A 21,092-nucleotide genomic window follows, 5' to 3' on the forward strand; every position below is an offset into this window, starting at 1 on the left:
CTCTCATCTCTCGGGAGTTTCAACTCAATATTTCAATTTAATTATTTCTCTTTGTCTGATTTAAGGTATAGATGTTTGGAAAGCACCATGTTGCCCTCATAGTAGGGATGTTGTTATAAATATATGTAAAATAAGAAAATAATAAATGATGTTGCTTGTCTCTATACTTAAATAGTGGATCCATTCATAGTTCCTAATTGAGTAAGAAGTAGTAGAGGCTTACTTTGATTAAATACTAATTAGTTCTTGTGATAAGTAGGGTTTTCAGTGAATCCCTATACCCACAGCTAAGGACTTGTGCTCAAGTCTTGTGAGGTTCTTTCCTTCTGGTAGAAATGCTGGTAAGTGAAGTGAGTGTTTTTTCTGGCATTTGTTTCATATTGTTTTTTTTGTGAAGGGAACCTAGTTGCAAAGCAACGTAGTTCTGCTCAGGGGTGAGACTCCTTGGGTATGATTCACGATCATTCCCAAAGAGGCTGGAAATAAGGAAGATTGATCTGAAAGAAACACGTTAGTTAGATTCCTCACCTTAGAATATCCCCAGGCGTCAGACTGGATCCGGAAGATTTTTCGTCAGCAATACCCCTTGCGCGTCGCTAGGCGTCGTCTGCGGCTCCGCGTCTGTCGTCGGCGTCGTGCGCCGGAATGACGTCGTCGGAGTACTTAGACGCCGCCCTCGGGCGCTGACGTCAGTTCTTCTTTTTTCCGCGCCAGTAAGCGCAGATCCGGGAGAGCTACCCCTTTAGTCAATTTTTGACTAACTTTTTGATCCTTTTTGATCCTGTCTCGACTCCGGTGCCGGTAGGATGCCTGGTTTCAAAGCCTGTACGGACTGTAGCCGCTTGATGTCGGTTACGGACCATCACCGCCGGTGCCTTTATTGCTTGGGCCTCGATCACGACGCGGCGTCGTGCTCGGACTGCAAGGCCCTGACCTCGAAGGCTAGACGGGAGCGGTCCCGTAAGCTTCTCGAGATTCGCCACTCTGCTCCGCGCGCCTCTCGATCCCGGTCCAGGAGGAGGTCCAAGGATCGGTCGCGGAGCCGCAGCCGACGTCACCATCGGTCGTCGGGATTCAAGTCTTCGGGTAAGTCGAAGCATTCCAAGAAGTCCAAGAGGCGACACCGCTCTTCGGACTCCCCTCGCCGGTCGTGCGACTCGGCCGAGGGTCAGGGTGGTTCCACCCCCGCGGCTCCGGCAGAGCCGCAGGCGCCGCGCACGTCCCCATACCCTCCGGTCCCTGGGACTGACGCGACGCCGGCGGAAGTCAGTGCCTTCCTCTCGGCCATGAGGAAGCTGGCTCCGCCGTCGGCACCCGCTGGTGCGCCTTTGGGCCCCGCGGACCCGACTGGGCTGCCTTGCCTGCCGGTGGCTCCGGCCCCGGCGCCGTTGACGGCTCCGGCCTCGACGCCGCAAGCGCCCGTGGGACTCGTTCTCGAGTCCCCGTCGACGCCGGTCGACCTCGTCACGCCTCCTCCGCCGGCGTCGACACCGGTACCACCCCCGACTCCGTTCGACGTCGAGCCCCGGTTCAGTCCCACTCCGGGCCCGGCGCCGGTACGGCGTCGATGGACGCCGCGATCGGCGCCGCTAGAGACACATTATGTCTACCGCCCGGCTCCGTTACTTTCTCCTCTACACCAGGAGTCGGATGATGGGGACAACTGGGAGGGATCCGAGGATCCTATGGCCGCTCAGGCCCAACTGTCCCAGGACTGGGCAGATGAACTGGGGGAGGCCAGTGGCCTGGATACCTCTCCAGACACTGGATTCATCTCTCCTCCGACTGTGGCTTCGGAGGAGGGTGCTGCTTTCTCTGTGGTGCTGCGCAAGGCGGCCGCAGCCCTTGGGCTCGAGCTACCTGCCGTGGCTGTGAGGACGAACGTCCTCACTGAGGTGCTTCAGTCTGCAGCAAGCTCCACTGAGCCTCTGCTGCCATTCAATGAGGCCCTCACTGACGTTCTACAGGGCACCTGGTCCAAGCCCTCCACAGTTCCTCCTGTGGACAGGAACGTCGCCAGGCGCCACTGCCCTGCTCCGGGCGACCCCAGTTTTCTGTCCCAACACCCTACCCCTGAGAGCCTGGTTATCCAGGCCTCCACCTCCCAATCCTCTTTCCCGACCGCCCCGCCGGACCGGGATTCCAAGAGACTAGAGCAGTTTGTCAAGAAGCTGTTCTCCTCCCTTAGTTTGGGCCTGCGGTCTTTGAACACCGCTTGTCTCTTGGACCGTTACTCCCACTCTCTGTGGGATGCGGTGGAGGATGCGCTGCCCCTGTGTCCGGAGGAGGTCCGGACACGACTTACCCAGGCTCTGGCCGATGGGAGGGATGCCGCGCGACATGCTATACGATGTGGGCTTGACACCACGGACTCGCTGGGTAGGGCGATTTCTACCTCAGTGGCGCTTAGACGTCACGCCTGGCTGCGGTCCACGTCATTTTCGGGCGATGTCCAGAGCACTCTCATGGACATGCCCTTTGATGGCACTCGCCTTTTTGGCGAGAAAGCGGACCGTGCGCTGAATCGCTTTAAGGACTCCCGGGCTACGGCCAAGTCCTTGGGCCTCTTGGCCCCGCGGTCGCAAACTTCCGCCTTTTGCCCCTTTCCTGGCCAAGGAAGGGGTGCCTCCTCACGTGCGCCTAGCCACCAGCCGCAGAACCAACCTGCGCGCGGTCGCGGACGTGGTTTCCGCCGAGACAGTTCTGGAGGACGACGAGGTCAGCCCACATCCACCCCGGCAGCATCCGCCTCAAAGCCTTCCTAGTCCGAGCTTTCAGGCCCATTCCACGCCAGTGGGCGGCAGAGTTCGCCATCACCTGCTCCACTGGCGGTCCATCACATCGGACAGGTGGGTGCTGCAAATCGTCCGAAGGGGCTACTCCCTCCCCTTCGAGACGACCCCTCCAGCCATGCCACCACAGCACCACCGTATCTCGGGGGATCATTTGAATCTTCTCCACGAGGAAGTTTCGGCCCTCTTGGCCAAGGGGGCCGTCGAGCGCGTTCCGAGCCCAGAAGTAGGTCGTGGTTGTTATTCCCACTACTTTCTGGTTCCCAAGAAGGGCAAAGGGGGCCTCCGCCCTATCTTGGACCTCCGGAACGTCAATACCTTCCTCCGGAAGGAAAGGTTCAAGATGTTAACTTTGGCTCAGGTTCTAGCTGCCCTAGACCCCGGAGACTGGATGGTAGCGTTGGACTTGCAGGACGCATATTTCCACATCCCTGTCCTGCCGGCCCACCGGCGTTACCTGCGGTTCACGGTGGGCCCAGAGCACTTTCAGTTTACCGTGCTCCCCTTCGGCCTCACCAGTGCCCCTCGGGTGTTCACGAAAGTGATGGCGGTGGTCGCAGCTCATCTGCGCAGATCAGGGGTCCCAGTCTTCCCCTATCTCGACGACTGGTTGTTGAAGGCGGGCTCGCCCCAGGCAGTCGTCTCCCACCTCCAGACTACGGCGGATCTCCTGCATTTGCTGGGATTTTCCATCAACGTGCCGAAGTCACATCTGAGCCCCTCTCAAAAGCTCCTCTTCATCGGAGCGGTTCTCGATTCGGCGCAGTTCCGGGTCCATCCACCGGAACAGCGGGTCCGGGATATACAGGCCCTGATTCCCATCTTTCGGCCTCTATCCTGGGTCTCGGTCAGGCTAGTGTTGCGGCTTCTGGGGCTGATGGCGTCCTGCATCCTACTAGTGCATCACGCCAGACGGCGCATGCGGACTCTGCAGTGGGACCTGAAGTTTCAGTGGGCCCAGCATCACGGCAACCTGTCCGACCATGTCTTGATCTCGGAGGGCACTGCACAGCAGTTGCAGTGGTGGCTCACGGACCGCGATTGGGTCAAGGGCAAGAGCCTCTCCCTTCCCCAACCGGAGCATGTCGTCGTGACGGATGCGTCCCTCCTGGGATGGGGTGGCCATATGGGAGAGGCGGAGATCAGAGGCCTCTGGTCTTCGGCGGAGTCTAGTCTCCACATCAACTTGTTGGAGTTGAGAGCGATCCGACTTGCACTGAAAGCCTTCCTTCCCTCTGTCAGGGGAAGTGTCGTGCAGGTGTTCACGGACAACACCACCGCCATGTGGTATTGCAACAAACAGGGCGGGGTGGGGTCGTGGACCCTTTGTCAGGAGGCTCTGCGCCTCTGGACATGGCTGGCACACCAGGGCGTCACCCTGGTGGTTCAACATCTGGCGGGCTCTCTGAACGCCAGAGCAGACGAACTCAGCCGCCGGTGCATGATGGATCACGAATGGCGTCTGAACTCCGAAGTGGCGCAAGGTCTCTTTCAGCAGTAGGGAGAGCCTTGGTTAGATCTATTCGCCACCGAAGAGAACGCGCAATGTCAGCAGTTCTGCGCGTTGGAATTTCCAAGGCGGCACTCGCTCGGCGACGCTTTTCGTCACGAGTGGAGTTGCGGTCTGTTGTACGCCTTTCCGCCTATACCACTTCTGCCCAGAGTGCTGAAGAAGATCAGGCACGACCGGGCCCAAGTTATCTTGGTGGCTCCGGATTGGGCACGAAGGTACTGGTATCCCGAGCTACTCAGTATGTTGACCGATCCTCCGATACGTCTGCCCCTTCGGGAGGATCTTCTGTCGCAGCAGCAGGGGACGGTCCTCCACCCGAACCTGTCCAGCCGCCACCTCCATGCGTGGAGATTGAGCGGCGGCAGTTGATGCCATTTGACTTGCCTCCTTAAGTCTGTGATATCATTCTGGCAGCTAGGCGTCCCTCCACAAAGACGGTATACGCCTGCCGGTGGAACAAATTTGTGGCATGGTGCACAACAAAGGCTGTGGATCCCCTTTCCGCCCCTCTTTCTGAGGTTCTCCTCTTTCTGAGGTTCTCCTCTTTCTTCTTTCTTTGGCCCGGCAGGGCTCTGCCCTGGGCACTCTGAAAGTTTATCTTGCTGCCATCTCTGCCTTCTTGCGGCTTCCTGATCAGCCTTCTCTTTTCAAGTCCCCTGTAGTTACACGCTTTCTAAAAGGCATTACTCACACGTTCCCTCCTGTCCCTTTTGTAATGCCTCAGTGGGACTTGAATCTAGTCTTGACATTCCTGATGTGCGCTCCCTTCGAGCCTCTTCACAATTGTCCTCTTCGTCTTCTGACTCTTAAGACTGCTTTTCTGGTAGCCATCACCTCGGCTAGACGGGTGAGTGAGCTCCAGGCTTTATCCTCAAAGCCTCCTTTTCTGTCTGTTCATCCGGACAAGGTTGTCCTTCGGCCTCGTCCCTCCTTTCTTCCGAAAGTGGTGACTCCATTTCATCTTGGGCAGTCTGTCACCTTGCCCACCTTCTTTCCGCCTCCGCATCCTTCCAAAGAGGAAGAGAGGCTCCACCGTCTGGACCCAAAACGTGCGCTCTCCTTTTATCTGGACCGCACAAAGCAGTTCCGGTTGGACGACCAACTTTTCGTTGGATACGTGGGTGCTAAGAAGGGGAAAGCGGTGCACAAACTGACCATCTCTCGGTGGGTCGTTTTGTGCATCAAAATTTGTTACTCCTTGGCAAAAAAGGACCCTCCTGTTGGGCTGCGCGCCCACTCCACTCGGGCCACATCGGCTACTACTGCTTTGGGACGGGGTGTCCCTTTGCAGGACATCTGTCAGGCGGCGACGTGGGCTTCGCTACACACGTTTGCCAGGCATTATTGCCTTGACAGCCAAGTCCGGAGGGATGGCTTCTTTGGCCGTTCTGTCCTCCAGGACTTTCTGGTGTGATCTTGGTTCGCAGACCCACCACCGGGGATGGTATTGCTTGGGTATCTATTCTAAGGTGAGGAATCTAACTAACGTGTTTCTTTCAGATGAACAAGTTACTTACCTTCGGTAACGATGTATCTGTAAGAAACATTAGTTAGTTAGATTCCTCACCGACCCACCCATCCTCCCCGTTCTGCGAACTGACATCTAGGGTTAAGGTTATCCTTTTCAGGCCCCTAGATTTTATTTTTGGCACCAGTGTCGGTCTTTGCATGGCTCTGCGTTCCTGGCGCGGAAAGCTATGTACAAGAACTGACGTCAGCGCGCGAGGGCGGCGTCTAAGTACTCCGACGTCATTCCAGCGCACGACGACGGACGTGGAGCCGCAGACGACGCCTAGCGACGCGCAAGGGGTATTGCTGACGAAAAATCTTCCGGATCCAGTCTGACGCCTGGGGATATTCTAAGGTGAGGAATCTAACTAACTAATGTTTCTTACAGATACATCGTTATATTAGGTAAGTAACTTGTTCTTTTGTCACAAAGTAGTGCTCTTGGTGGGAATGCTTTTTTTAGTTTTTCTAACGTGTGTAGTCAGGTTTGATCAGTTCAGTGCTAGACAATACCTGAACATGTCAAGCTCCATTTCATGGTTCTGATCAATTTAAAGACGTCTTGGGGTTTTCCCAGTGGTCAGTTTGTGGAATTAGCATGTGTCAGAGTATTAGTTGTAATAAGCCCTAACATTACCCTTTTGATGAGGATTTGAGAATAATTCCACATATTTAAGGTATATTACACCATTCAGATTACATTTGGAAACAATGGAAAACTAGTATATACACACCCTTAAAGTCAAACCTTGTGTATGGCCTTTCAGGATTTGTCTATTGCCATATTTAGCTTCCTTTGTGTGTTTTTACACTTTCAAAAGTCAAGCTTATTTGAAACTGAAGTAATGTTTGCCAAGCATGTAATTGAAGAAGAGTTGTACTTTACCCAGTTATGTAGTTTTAGAATTATTTCTTTTTTTCAAGTTTCTTTATAAACTCATTGGTTGTATGCAGTGTCCCTTTACTACTCTAACTAAAGACGACTACTATGTATTATGAAAAAAAATCTCATCATATAAATGAATTTTAGTACTTCTATGGAGAAAAAAGATTGAAAGACGTTAGTGACCATAATTCATGCATTATCCTGTGTCGCTGGTAACATTGCTGGAACTTGCTCATACATACTTGTTTTTTAGGAGTACTGCACAGATTACCTTTATTACCAATTAATATGTTTAATAATTATGACCAATTTTCCAGTGATTTCTCAGTCTTTAAATCCCAGCTTCAACCAATGACAGCCTCTTTCTCTTTACGCACTTTTCTCTTACTTCAAGGCAAATTAGTTAGAAATGATTGCAACTATAAGCACAACATTCTGCTCAGGACAAGCGTCCCTGTTGAAAATGGTTTATTAATGCATAGGTCTAATTGTCATCTTAAGTGTTACTTTTAGCAGTGCTTTGTGTTCTCCAGCGTTTGTCGCGGTTTATCTCCAATGCTCTTCCATTGTGTGTTTGGTCCAGCCACTGCATGAGTCCACCAATTAATAAAGTGCATCCTCCAGCAAGCAGTTGTGGATCTGCTTACTCTTGCCATGGTGGCAGTTCTTGATGAGAAATAAGTGTCACCTTTGGAAAATCATTAACTGGAGCCAAGAGAGACTTTTAGAAAATCCAATACTACAGAAGATGCAGGATCTGTCCGTTTTGATTGCTTTGAGTACGTCCAGGGTTTCTTTTGCCTCCTCCATTTTGAAGAGAATTTTCTATTGCCATTATCAGAGCTACTCCCTACAAAGGCATTCTAATTTTCATTTCTGTCACTAGAACCTCTGAATAAGTGGGATAGCAAAATGTGAAATCTGCTCATGGCATTAAATGCAAATGAAGGCCTTTATAGAGGATGCATCACTCCTTACTACTTAGTGAACTCTGCAACTAGGCTAATTGTAATATTTCTCATCAAGCCAGTAGTTGAGCATCTAGTGCTCTGAGTTGTAGATAACATTGAGCCTCTCTAGCTTTGGCAAAGGACTCCTTTCAAGGATCAATCGCCTCATGGCTTTGTCTTTAGGGTAGAGTCAATAAATGCTTTGGCATAGAGCACCATGCAATTTTTAGGATCTTGAAAGCTTTGTTCTTATCTCTGCAAATGAAAGTGGGCCGCATGCTCATTTTCATCATCATAACCATACCTTAAATGAATGCAAGGGAAATTGAGTTAAATCTTCTATTTAAGGTTGTGGATAAATACCCGCAGTGGACCCTAACTCACACAATTTCTTGTTACTTTCTTATCCATTTTGCCCATGTAGAGTGGAGGCACAGGTACTATGAAGCATTCTCCACAGTTTGAGCAGATTGATGTTTCTCAGTTCCTAGATTTTATGGAAGATTTAATTCTACAATCTGTAGTGTTCAAAAATCTCTGTGTATTTTGCTTGATCTCTTAAGAGTTCAGTCATTAATGTCTGGGATGAGAAAGAGGGGAAAGTCAAAGAGTAATGTCTTAACCGATAGTTTTTGTGTATTGTATTTATGGGCAGATGCTTTGCCTACTCTACCTGGCAAGCAGTCATTTCTAGTATTTTACATTTCTTTAGTGGGCATTGCACTATGATTCCGGGGTCTTTTGTGTCCAGTTTTGTTGGACGGGTGTCATATTTTTGAGCAAAGAAAGTAAGTCTATTCTGATTCAGGAGGCAGTACTATGTACAAATGCTTTATTCCCACTAAATTTGGCAACTTTGTTAATAATGCAGTCTTTTTAGGTCTCGCCTGACCCAGCGCATGCGCTGGTCTGGCGTGACTTATTGAGAGGGCTCCAAAAAGTGCTACCAGGCCAGCCTAGAGCTACAGTGCATGTGCGCGGGCGCGCGTGCCGCGATTACTTTCACTTTCGCGGCCGCTTGGATGTTTGATCGCGATCACTTTCGCGGCCGCAGGGCCGCTTGGCATAGCCAATAGGTCTCGCTTTTGGGATCTTATAAGTATTTAGTTATGAAATTGTTGCATGGCTAAACACTTATAAGATCCCAAAGGCGAGACCTATTGGCTATGCCAGTGCTGGTTTAGATTTAATATTGAGGCTCTTCTAGCATCCGGTAGTCTCCGTAATACTATTTCTGGAAGCATGAAAAAACTGACATTATTGATAGTGTGGTTGGTGAATTTTGTATATTGGTGTGGGAAACATTCAAGTTGATTTTTGTAAACACTATTCATGTTCCAGGAACACATTTCTTGAGGAAATATTGTGCTTGTTGGACCTGTAAAATCTCGTTTCAGTTGCATTCCCTACAGAATGGTAAAATCCTAGCATTTTTTCAGCTTTTCTGGGTAAACATAAAGTCTATGGTTTTATGACTTCAAGCAGCTCACCATAAACACAGACTGTTCCCCGTGGAATCTAAAATTTTAATTAGTTGGACAGAGGTCTTGTAGGGTTCTAGTCATACCTGCTTTTAAAAAAAAAGTAGGTGTTAAGTAATCACCCAAACATTTTATCTGTCTAATTTCTTGTTTTCACAAAAACCAGAGAGTGTGTACATGTTTAATTTGTTCATTTGCCTCATGCATACGTTTCTTTGATAAAACTGCAATGCCCATTTGTACAAAGTACATATATCCACAATTTTGACTTTGCCGTGGAATTCAGGTTTATACATGTTGTAATTTTTTATGGTTCTTCTCTATGCATTATTTTATCATTGTCTGCACTGCTCGTTCAAATGAGACTTCAAAGTAGATTTTGTCTAGTAGTGTTTCTGCACAATACAGCACAATACAACAGGGTCTGAGAGAAATTCTCCATTTGTGCCAAAGGCAAAAAAACTCTGCCATGGAAAGTTAAAAAGAGATGGTCAACCGCCTCTTCTCAGAATATGAACATATGTTTACATACATTAACTCAGGAATGACATTTATGTCATCAAAGCACATATGTGAAAGCTTTCCCATCTGGAGTCATGATCACTGAATATCCAAAGAATTATTAATTTCATACCAAAAATACATTCCTCTCCTAGAAATATGTATGGCATAAAAGTTGGTACCCCCTCCCTCCCCCCTTGTATTAATCCCACTGTTTAGATGTTGGAAAGATGACGTGTATATTGTGATGGGGTCAGTGCCCTGCTATAATAGAAGTTTGTGGCTGGCTTGTTTTGCCCTTTTTCCATCTGCCATCTTTTTTTTTTTTACAGCCTAGCTTTTACAGTTTGTGAATCTAATAAAAACCTAATTTGAACAGGCAATCTGCTGCTGGCATTAATTTCTTTTTAAATCCTTGATCAGGTTCTCAATCCTCCACCCCAGAGCACAAATACTGTCTTTCTTGTGGCCCTTAACTTGATACCAAGACAGACGAGTGGTTGTTGTCTAAGGGTGAGGAGTGATGGGGACGTAAGCTTGAGAGTTGTGCATGGCCTCTAACAACATTCTGTACCATTGAGATGAAAAATTGCATTTGGTGCTGGCCAATGGCTACCTGCATGACCTTCTAATTTGTATTTTGGAATGAATCTGTGGACGAAGAAAACCTACATTAGCAACAGGTAATCTATCCTCTGGGAGTGGTGTGGCAACTGTATGTAATACAGAGGCAATTGGTTTTGGAGCCCTGATATTATTGGTTCAAGGGTATGGTTATATTCTTTAGTCTACCCAGCACAGTTTTCTAAAATGCAGTGAATGCACTTACTTGTAATGCTCTACCAAATTCATGTGTGTTTAGTGCAATGAAAACTAATTTGGGGGTCTCCAACCTTTTCTGTAAAAAAAGCTGCTGAGGTTCAATGAAAAATATCTTGAGCTACTAACATTATTAGTATTTTAATAATGACCATGTCAAAAATATTACACTAGTGGCTGCCATATGCTAGACGACCAACTGCGATCACCTCAGTGCATCATGCACTGTTGACAGCAGTAATGTAAAAATGCTTTGACAATGTGGAATAGTTTTACATGCTTAAAACTTACTAGTCATATCTCTAATGCTCCTAGCACCAAGTTACAAGCATTAGCAATAAATCTCTCCAAAGCTGCCTGATTTAGTACTCCAGTATCTGTTTTAAATACATTTTGAAATTCAACCATTCTTCTCCAAACATAAGTTTGAGTTCTGAAAATGCAAACACATTCGATTTTGCTATATAGGTATATTAACTCAACCAAGCAAAAGCTTTGAATTTAGAAGGCTGATGTACACTCGGGACAGCTGCTTACAGGTAGGTGGAGAGAGCTACCAGTAGTTCATGAGCTACTTGTTTGTGAAGCCCAATCTAATTAGGTGTTAATCCGGAGAAACGAATTCTTAGCTATAACCCTGAAGAAAAATCTGTTCTTCCTTATCCTCACATTTATCTCCTGAGTACATGTAAAGATATTACAATCGTATAGTGTATAACTCTTATATTCTTAGTGAAGTCAATATGAAAAGCTAGCTCTCATGTCCAAGGTAATAACAAATCCATTGTTTTACTGTCAACATTTTCTTCCAGCCCATTTGCTTATGTGGACCCTTTGCATTGTAACATGGCCTATTTGTACCTTGAACTGCTCAAAGACTCCCTCAACGAGTATGCATATGCAGCAGAACTAGCTGGACTGGGCTATGACCTCCAAAATACCATCTATGGGATGTATGTAAGTACTGAAATCAAGGATCAAAGTGCCTTAAATGCCACTCATCTTGACTTACGTACTCTTTCGATGGGAGGCGTTTTGTATTTTTTGTCAGAGGACATGATGGTTTTTTTCCTTTTTCTAACCTTCATTTGTATTTTAATTTTTTAGTTTAGTGACTATTTTCTCAGTTTTCAGCAATACCCACTCAAGCAAATTAATTCCATGCCTTTTTTCCCCAAGATGAGGGTAAACCCTAAAATTGGCTGTAATTTATCGGCTTTTGGTTGCCCCCTTTTCCCCTTCACTATGGCACACTGAGCCACTTTGTCTCAAAGTACTGACTGTGATGCTGCATATACATACTCTTCCGTTATGTTTATTTCATCCATTGTTGTGTCACTGTTTGAGGTGTCAAAGCATTTCTTTTGTTTTTCTTTGTTAGTCGCTACATTTATGCTGATCCTCTTCATTGCAACATGACATACCTGTTAATGAGGTTATTGAAGGATGATTTAAAAGAGTATACATATGCAGCACGTCTCTCAGGTTTGATCTATGGCATTGCATCAGGAATGAATGCAATACTTGTAAGTAAAAGCAGAAATAAAGTAGGCTGCTTGAGTCTAAATTGAGCTTGGAAATCAGTTGAGCATTTTCTGGAGATGGGGTTTTTTGGTTTCAATCTCATCACTGAAATATAAAACAATGATTGGTCTGGTAATCATTGGTACGATTTGTTTGTGTATATGATATGCAAGGTTTTGTGTGTTTATATTTGCATCTGCTATTCCTACTAACACATTATGCTCGTGGTAACACTGTCATGTCTTGCTCCAAGTAGTGTTCGCATATTAGGAGTTGGACTATTGCCACTTGCTCTACCTGAATCATTGCATTTAAGTACGTAGCATTTACATTTGTAAGCATGCCGTTTCTATTTCACTGTGTAACTGGTAGAGCTCCTCCACAAATCTAATCTCATACATTTGATCAAAATCTTGATGGGTGGTGTTTATAAGAAGGATTGTGAGTATAGATTAAGGTTAATGGTCAGTAATGTCTTCCTTTTGATAGTCCCTCACACTCATTCGTTTTGTGATATGTAAAAGCTTCAAGGCCCATGTTTTACCTCTGTCTACAGCTGGGCTTAAAATGTTTCTTTCTTAAGTTCTGACTTTTCCTTACTCTCAGTCTGCAGTTATTTCTCTCATCTAGTGGTGAGGCAGAAGGCAAACTACTTCTGTTTCTATTCTTTGTTATTAGAGAGATTTACATTCTAGTACCGTGTTCTTATACAAGGGACGCCGCAATTTATGCCGTAAGCATTTCCTTGCCAGTTCCCTTTTTTTTTACAGTGACTGGATTCATTCTGTCTTTAGATTAAAGTGGCTATCCCACAGCGCTCCGCTTACAATCCATATACATTGCTCTATGAGCAACCTGCAGCTGCTTTTGCACTTAAAATGATTTAGACTGTTTTCTCCCAAGTTCCTGACTGTTAGTTCCTCTAGGTTCTGTGTTAAGCGCACAGGAGCAGGGGTTCCTTCACAGCCTAAACAATTCTTTCTAGAGACTCCACTGCACCATTATTTTTAGACTAGTTCCACACCAGCTCGAGAATCTAAAGAGGGAGGGAGAAGTTCCAATCAGCTTCCCTTAAATGAACTTGTAAAATTAAAAGAAGTGGAAGAGTTATGTAGAGAAGGGGCGGGGGGGGGGGGATTGGAAACACCAAAATTGTTGAGACCCACAAATGTGTTATGCCAAAAGCATCTCTCTCGTTGGCGTACCTAGCCACTGATTGTTACATCATTGGGTCTTTTCCTCCACCAGGAGGGATTGCCTCTTGAATCTGAGACCATATGGGATTCACCATGTAAGGTAAAAAAGTTTAAAAATACCTCCTACCTTTAGAAAGGACATATTTTATTAAGAAGATCAAGGGTAGTGGTATGATTAAAAAATGCGAGATGTGAAAGGAGAGGTATTAGGTGTCGCTCACAACTCTCTCTGGTAGAACCAGGTCAACATCTTTCAGCCAACTTTGTGCCCTATGGGTCCATGGCTTTCGTCAGGACTGAAATGTTTTAGAGGATCCCCCCGCCCCACCCGGCCCCAACACAACTCTTCCACTCCTTTTGATTTTACTAGCTCCACACCAAGGCACAGAAGACTGAAGGTTAAGCCAATCTGTCTTACTGAGCTTTTATACAGGATCAGAGTCTCCTTCTGTATTGGTGACTCCTGACATTTGCATAAGATATTCAAGCCCAACTTCTTCTTTTGAATAGGTACACACACCTCATCCGATGATCCCTCTCTTTTTGCTGTTGTGACTAGTTCTTATCTCATGTAGGCGTCATTTAAGTGCAAAAGCCTCATCCAGTTATGGACAACAGAGCATTAGTGCATGATGAAGCACAGGAGGCAGACCTTTCACTGTGTTGGAACATAACCTCATGCCAAAACACAAGAGCCATGAGTTAAAACTGAGGGACGAAGAGGCAATAGCCCCTGCATATCTAGCTTCTCTTGATACTCAACTGCTTCAGTTCTTTTCGGAGGTTGCCATGATACTGGTGGTGCACCACTCTTAAGAACTACATGATCCTTCCTCTTGGTCTGCTGATTAACTTCCTGGACTAAGAAGAGTAGGTCCCAGTCTCTGTAGTACTGCCCTTGAGAACTCAGAACCTTTCCTTTTTCCACTGATGCTTCTTTTCTGGGTCCAATTACCAGTGGATTCTCCCAGAACCGTTAATCGCTTATGGAATCTCTGACAGACAGATAAAAATTGTCCCGTCCTTCAGACTTGGAGCAGCTAGTTTAGGAGTTATTGTACCCTTTAGATCAGGGTACAGGATTTGCCTCAGTGCTCCCCTTTGTATTCTAACCTGAGGATGTGCTTGAATGCCAAAGAGGCCTTCACAGCCTCCTCTGTCTCAAGTCCCACTGCTGCTTCCTCTGATGTAGCTCCTTCAGTCTCTGGTGCTGTTCTTTCTCAAGTTCTGAAGACCAGCTCATGGCATTCCCCTGGCTTAGGAGTCATTGCTAACTGTGGTCCAGGTTATGTTATGTTAGGAGTTTTTAGAGCACGCAATTTCCTGGAAGGTGTCCTGGCGCTACAAAGCTGAGCATAAATGTCCAACTGCTGAACAAACGGAGCAATCCTATCTAAAGAGAAAAAAAAATCTAGCGGGTATATCTTGGAGAGGAGTAGACCAACCTAGAGACCTACGCCCATGACCATTAGGACCTGCATCCAGTCACATGCTATCATGCTTTTAGACAAAAGATTTCAGAGGTCTTGGTGTAATAGTCAGTTTCCCCATCACAGTTGACCCTGGCTGTTGAGCCTCAAGTCAGACTGAAGGGATATTAAGGAGTCTTTCATTTGGGCCTGCCTCTTAGTCTTGGACACCAAATACTGGGCCCACAAGGACTCTGCAGTTTCTCTGTCTTGGAGTTCTGCAACTCAGCCTTTGGTGGTGATAGCAGCTTCTCTGGAGGATGAAGTATTATTCGCCCATATGGACTATGAAGTTAACGGTTTAGAGGCGTAGGGAAAGGTGAGTTACCTGTCTGGAGGATGTCTATTCTTGATGAGGCTGGCACTATCGATTTAATAATTGTTTGATAAATCCCTTCAAAGGCTCCAGGCAGGGTGGCAAAGCTCTATACAGATTATAAAGGTAATTATACAAGAAGGAGTTAATCTTTGCCAATTACCAAACATAGATTTTCAAAGCCACTAAATAGTAGTAGTTTTTTTGAGTGTCTACGAAACAGGAAGTGCATACTGGGATGACAACAGTACGAAAGCAGAAGGTTAAGGAGAAGGAAAACGAGAAAGAGAATCTTAAAGCTCTATAGCCAATCCTAAAGTCCAGTTAAAATGTGTTTTTTAAGATCCAATTAGAAAATCTGTAGAGAAAAGACAAGTCTGACATGAGCGCCTACTGCATTCCTAATCCTCCGGGCATCACAAAAAAAGAACCTTCGGATAGTGATGAAGCAATGAGGTCTGAGATGGAGGGACTGTTGTCATAAGAGTTCTGGTTTTACCGTATCAATTGTTTGTAAGTGGTCAGAAGTTAGTTTGTGTTGATGCCTTTAAAACAGAGACCGGCTGTTGTGTATGTAGAGCAGGATTCAAGGGAAATATATTAAACAGTCATATTTCTTAGTGTTGCTAGTCTGGCTGCATAGGGGAGGATGGCTCTGATTTCTTTAAGGCAGGTTTTTGTATCTTTTTTTTTGTAGTTACAATATTAATTTTCGCAGAAACATGCTGCAATCTATCAGTTATTGCAACACCTGGTGCAAAAGCATTGAATCATCAATTTGGCTTTTAACAGTCATACAGTCCTCAGCAATCACATGGTCCAGACTGCAGCAACGTGTAATGACCTTATCACATACATCATACATTTCTGTTCTTCTATGGCATGGTCCCTTAGGCCAATAGGGCCCAGTGTCCAAGCTGAATGTGGTGTGTATATATACCAACCTTATTCAATCGGCTAATACCCATTCGCTGTGGCCAACTACCCCATACTTTTTCAAACTTGCGGGGAATTCTCTTGCTCTTATACAAGACTTGTTAAGCACCCATGCACCAATTCATACCCCTTTTTCATTCATCTAGTGTGGCTGGGTAAAGGCTTCCCCAGTTTTAGCTGCATCTCTCTAGGCTACTGCAAAGCCCTGATTAACCAGTTTATTTTGATATCTTTTGAGATCTGCCATGTCCCAGATGGTACCGTGGATGGCTTCAGTAAGTAAACAATCCGGTCACAGACTCCAGTTCTTTGTATCGCTCTCACCAATTGCCTAACTAATGGTCAGTTCTTAGGTATGATTAAAGGTATCCCCTTCCATGCATCCTCACAGCATTTGTCACTTGTAGGCCTCCCTAACTTGTACATAAGCTTCCTGGCATACTAGGTTAGGCATAGGATTTTGAGTTGAATACGTTTGAAGCTGTCTTTAATCAGTAAGAACCAGGGAATGCTAAGGCGTTCGGTGCACGAACCTTCTGGTGCCTCTATTTCTTAGTATGATCAGGTCTTAGTGTTATTCATTAATGTGACATTTGACAGATGTATCGCAGACCTGCACATTTCTGTGTCCAACAGTATATTATTAAATGGGTCTCTTTCATTGTTTTACGTTGCCCCCTCTTCATATAACGAGGGAAAGTTTGATTTGCAGATTTCTAAAGGCTTGGGAGTCACTCAAGCTGAATTCTATCTGAAAGTGTATAAATTAATCCATATCTTCAGCCTCCTGTACCTCATTCAGTGTAGCAATATCAGTTATGTCAGATTTTCTGAATTTAGCCCACTTATTCACACCCTTTAGTCTCTTGCCAACCTAAAACATTGCCTAAATTGTCAGTTTTATCTCCCAACCTGTTTTCTCTATCTAGTTCATGCCATATCTTGATCACTATTTCTGTTACTGGTGATGCTTTGTGAGGTAAGGCACCACTTTATAGATAGTGTGTGTACCCTGGCGGGTCCGTAGCATGTCTGTCCATTATGTATGCTGGCTCATTTTGGTTGCAAAGCCTACTCCTTTATATTAGTCCTATATTAGTCAGTTGAGTCAATGTCAATGTCAATGTCAAAGATTTTTATATAGCGCACAAATCACCAAAGGTCGCAGGGCGCTCGCAACCAAGACAAAGAGACTGGACAGTGACGTTATATTGATGTTGAGTGGCCTGATAATACTTGGGTATTCTGAGTAGGGCAGTTCCCCCGTCATTTATGTATCTCTGTAGCCTCCTCATTGCTATTCTCAGAGTGCCACCTCCCCAGAGTAATGATCAAGTGGTATCATCCAAATTATTAAAAGAAAATGTCCGTCACATCGAATGGAGTGTTCTGTAATAAATATTCCATTTTTGGAAGGGATCTTCAATGGTAAACATCAGATCCTGCTCTTGACAGCAACTGCTCAAGGTTCTCACTATACAATTTTTGTGGACAAGTTGGACCCACCCCTTTCCCGATATTTAAAATGTTCACATTCCTACCGTACGGCCATGAGAGTCTTGCCATCCTGTTCCATCCTCTTAATAGGATTGTCGTATGGCCGTTGGGGACATTGTCAACATCGCTAAGTTGGCATGAGCTGCTGCCATGGTGCTGCTTTTGCGCACGTTACTACATGACTTTATTGTGCAAGACTCTGTTTGTGCCTTTCACATGAGAACAGTCGGCTTTCTGCATTCTCTGCCTATTCCTGGAGTTAAGTCTGAACACTGAGTGCAAGGTCGATAAACAATGCCCCTTGTTGTTCTTTTCTGGTCAGTCCCTAGCACCTAGACACAACCCGTTAACACAGCTGCGTTTGCTGAAGACTCATGTTTTGATAACACAGGATGGCATGTTGGTTTAACTCACACTTGGAGAGGGACCTTTCCAGGGAGAAGAGCTATACAGTTCCTATGATGTAAAACTACCATCTAGGCACTAAGTTGGGGTCTGCTGACAGCCCACAGATCTTCCTTTATATAATAAAGCTTCTTGCCAAGGGGAGGGTGGTTAGGCCTTACAGTCCTTTATCCACCATCTGTATATGATGACGTCCCCTTTCATAGTCTGTAGACTGGCTACAATGCTAATTGTTTTAGGTTTATGCTTTTTGCTGCTGGTAGTGGCTCGTATACTGCATTAGAGAGCATTATAGTTAAAATAAACATTTTGAACTATAACAGTGACTGTCTATTCTTATGGTGGACTAGTACGAGTGAGTGAGCAAAAGTGTACGTCTTGCTACCCCAATTCCTGAGAGAGTCGGGAGTGTTGTGTCCCGGGTTGTTTAATAATTTTTAGCTTCGTGATTATGTAGGAGAACGAATGAGACACTATAGCTAGTCGGTTCTGGGATTTCGGGTACTGAGGCAGTGGGAAAGCTTAGCCCCTACACATCAAGGTCCTGTTTTCCTGCGCATAGTTCTGTGTATGTGCAGAATCCCCGCAACATGGCGCCGCCAACGTTTGATCTGGTACTTATTTGCAAGATTCCTGAGTAGTGCTTGTCCACAAACCCCTCACTTCTGTTTCCGGAGACAGTTGTGATGGTCTAGCCTCCTATATCTGGATATTATAGGTTTTTCAAGCTTGAATTTTAAAAGGTCTTTTTCTCTCTTCTATTCCCTTATTGTGCTGACCCGTATAGGTGGTTGTTCTCTTTTATTGATTATGATGGTGGCCATCGTAGGTCCTAACCGCTCTCCAGTTACCGATTTCTTTGACTCAACATTGGGTCCCTAATGCCGCTACCGATCTTATCTTTGTTGTTGAAGCGAATGCTGCATATTGCCTCAAGGTATTTTATTCTTGGCTCACCTTTCTGGCAGTGGATGGAAATGATCATTACTTTCACTAATATACTGCCACCGTGGTTCCGCAGGATATTACCTTATCGATCTCTTGAATTTCCGTTAACAGCTTGGCAACGCACCATATGGTTTAATGGCGCCCTTCCACACCCTGTGACAGCGGTCCGTTTAGGCCCCTTATCCATTGACGGGGCCACGTGTCCCTTTTTGGCTGGGTATACCCCACATCCAAATTATCTAAATGTTCCAGTCGCAGAGCCACCCGTATTACACACTTCATTTATACATGTACACTGAGCTGTTATACAGTTCATGTAGCACAACATGCAGGTGGGACCACCTGGCGTGGCTGCACAACCACCGGGTCCCGGCGGTGTAGTTATTAGTCCTGTCATGATTAACTCAGTGATGGGCACGCGTCCGCAAAAAAAGGACAAACTTCCATATTGGCGTGCTGAAAGATTTGGACAAGTCGAAGCTGTTTTTCCAAGGATTCTGACCATGAGTTTACCTAAAGGCCCTGTTCCTGAGTTAGCTGATTGTAACACTCTGGGTAGAGTGTTTGCAGCGGTGTATTCAATGTGTTTCAGCACCCCCTCAATGACCGTTCTCCCTTCCGTGATAAAACGTGTTCAGAATGAACATGGGGCCCAGGCCGCCCTAGAGTTGGAAATGAGACTGGTGGGGGTGTTCAATATTGTTTGCGATATGATCCTCTCTAATGTTAAGGGTGATGCAGTGAGGTTGCAGGTGGCGCAACGCTTGGAGGCTGTAGCATGTATTTGTTGATCCAGAGTGCTATCTTTTGGGTTGATTTGAATTTAGGTTTAGCAAGGGCAAGTGTGTTTACAATTTTGTCACGAACATAATGAATAGGCCTTTGGATTCCATGATGTGGTGGCTTACAGAGACATATACTGTAATAATAGCAACTTTTTCTACCTTATCAATAGAGTTTTTGTCTCTTTCAGGAGATGGAGTTTTTAATTATTTTTTACTTCCGTGGGTTGAGGATTGCAGAGGGAACTGAATGATCACTGAAAGACATCATGGAGTGGACAAATGATTAGACCAGTGCATATGATTAGGCAGGAAATCAAAACAGTTAAATTTAGAGTTCATTAGATCACATATTGTGCCTTTGTTATATGTGGGAATAGTGTGGTGGTAGATCAGATAGTTCAAACTGAGGAATGTTTTGAAATTAGTTATGTGGGTGTCATAACTTTGCTGTAAAATGAGGTTGAATCTCCAAGGAAGATTTGATTGCATGAGGTAAGGGTAATGACCATGAGACTGAGTTTGCCAATAAAGGTGTTGTTTTTCTGCGTGGATGGTAGACTATCTGAGGTCTGGTGGTATAGAGGATGCATTGCAAATCTCAATAGGTAGAGCCAAAAATGGGTCAGAATTGTGAGTTTAAAGATTTGCAAGAGAGGGGAACTCTGTAATAGCTATACCCACCTCCAAGTTTGTGAGCTTTGCCAAATCTCCTCAAAAGCTTATAATTATCTTGTTTTAAAAGATTGAGTTAGAGGAAAGTGTAAACCAGGTTTAAGTTGATGCAAGGATGTATTGAAAATGATGTAGGAGTAGTGGTCATATGGCAGCTGCATTAACCATGGCTGATCTGCAGTTTTTGATGTGCAGATTAGGATGAGTGTTGATTGGTTAGTGAGAAACAAGAGTAATCAGTTTGGTCGAGCATAAATGTCTAACTCTCCTTATGGTAGATTTGAGCCTGGATACGATGTTGATGGGTGCAAGGGCCATGCCTGAAGGTCAGAAGTAGTTGGTAACTTTATTGGAGGGTGTTAGCACCTAAAGTGCTGGCAGAGGAGTCTGCTGCTGATAGAGTGAGTTCTAAGTTATTGTTGTGGTATGCTTGGATGAAGAGGACAAAGGGAAACAGGGAAGCAAGCGAGGGCACATATACAGGCTTAAACTTTGGCAGGATGTCAGCTGGTACACCATCTTTCTCCTGGTATGCCCAAGAAGAGTATATGGCCAAGCTTAACTTGGATAGAACATGTGTACATAGAAACTGCAAAGGTCTATGGACCTCATTGGCGAAGCAAAAGCACAGTGAACTCTAGTAATTTGTAGACAGTCAACTTGTATGACATGAAGCCAGAGTACCACTAAGACATCTCCTTCTGTTCCTGCCAGGGTCAGCCAACCAGTCTTTCAAGGCAGGACAGTCCTTTAGCTCCAAGATCTCTCCTGGACACATGCTCAACTGAACAAACTGGTAGAAGAGATCCAGAAGGAACTACAAAACAACACTCTCTTGGGCGCTACAAAGTTCATTAATCCCTTTGGCATCCATCCCTGGGGACTAGGCACCC

The 21,092-nt window shown here is 45.6% G+C and overlaps 1 protein-coding gene across 4 annotated transcripts in view; it reads left to right on the forward strand.

Annotated features, from left to right (window-relative positions):
• The window catches only part of IDE (insulin degrading enzyme), a 1,118,175-nt gene that overhangs the window by 709,710 nt on the left and 387,373 nt on the right, over positions 1 to 21,092 (forward strand). For 3 of the 4 annotated variants that reach the window (XM_085606153.1, XM_085606152.1, XM_085606150.1), the window contains exon 15: positions 11,264 to 11,408. In XM_085606153.1, the coding sequence (XP_085462279.1) occupies positions 11,264 to 11,408 (145 nt within the window). Of the gene's footprint in view, positions 1 to 11,263; positions 11,409 to 11,832; positions 11,978 to 21,092 lie in introns of all 4 variants that reach the window. The other variant, XM_085606151.1, reaches the window with a different exon arrangement.

The sequence above is a fragment of the Triturus cristatus genome, chromosome 1_2 (assembly GCF_964204655.1).
Source record: "Triturus cristatus chromosome 1_2, aTriCri1.1, whole genome shotgun sequence".
Taxonomy (NCBI): Eukaryota; Metazoa; Chordata; class Amphibia; order Caudata; family Salamandridae; genus Triturus; species Triturus cristatus.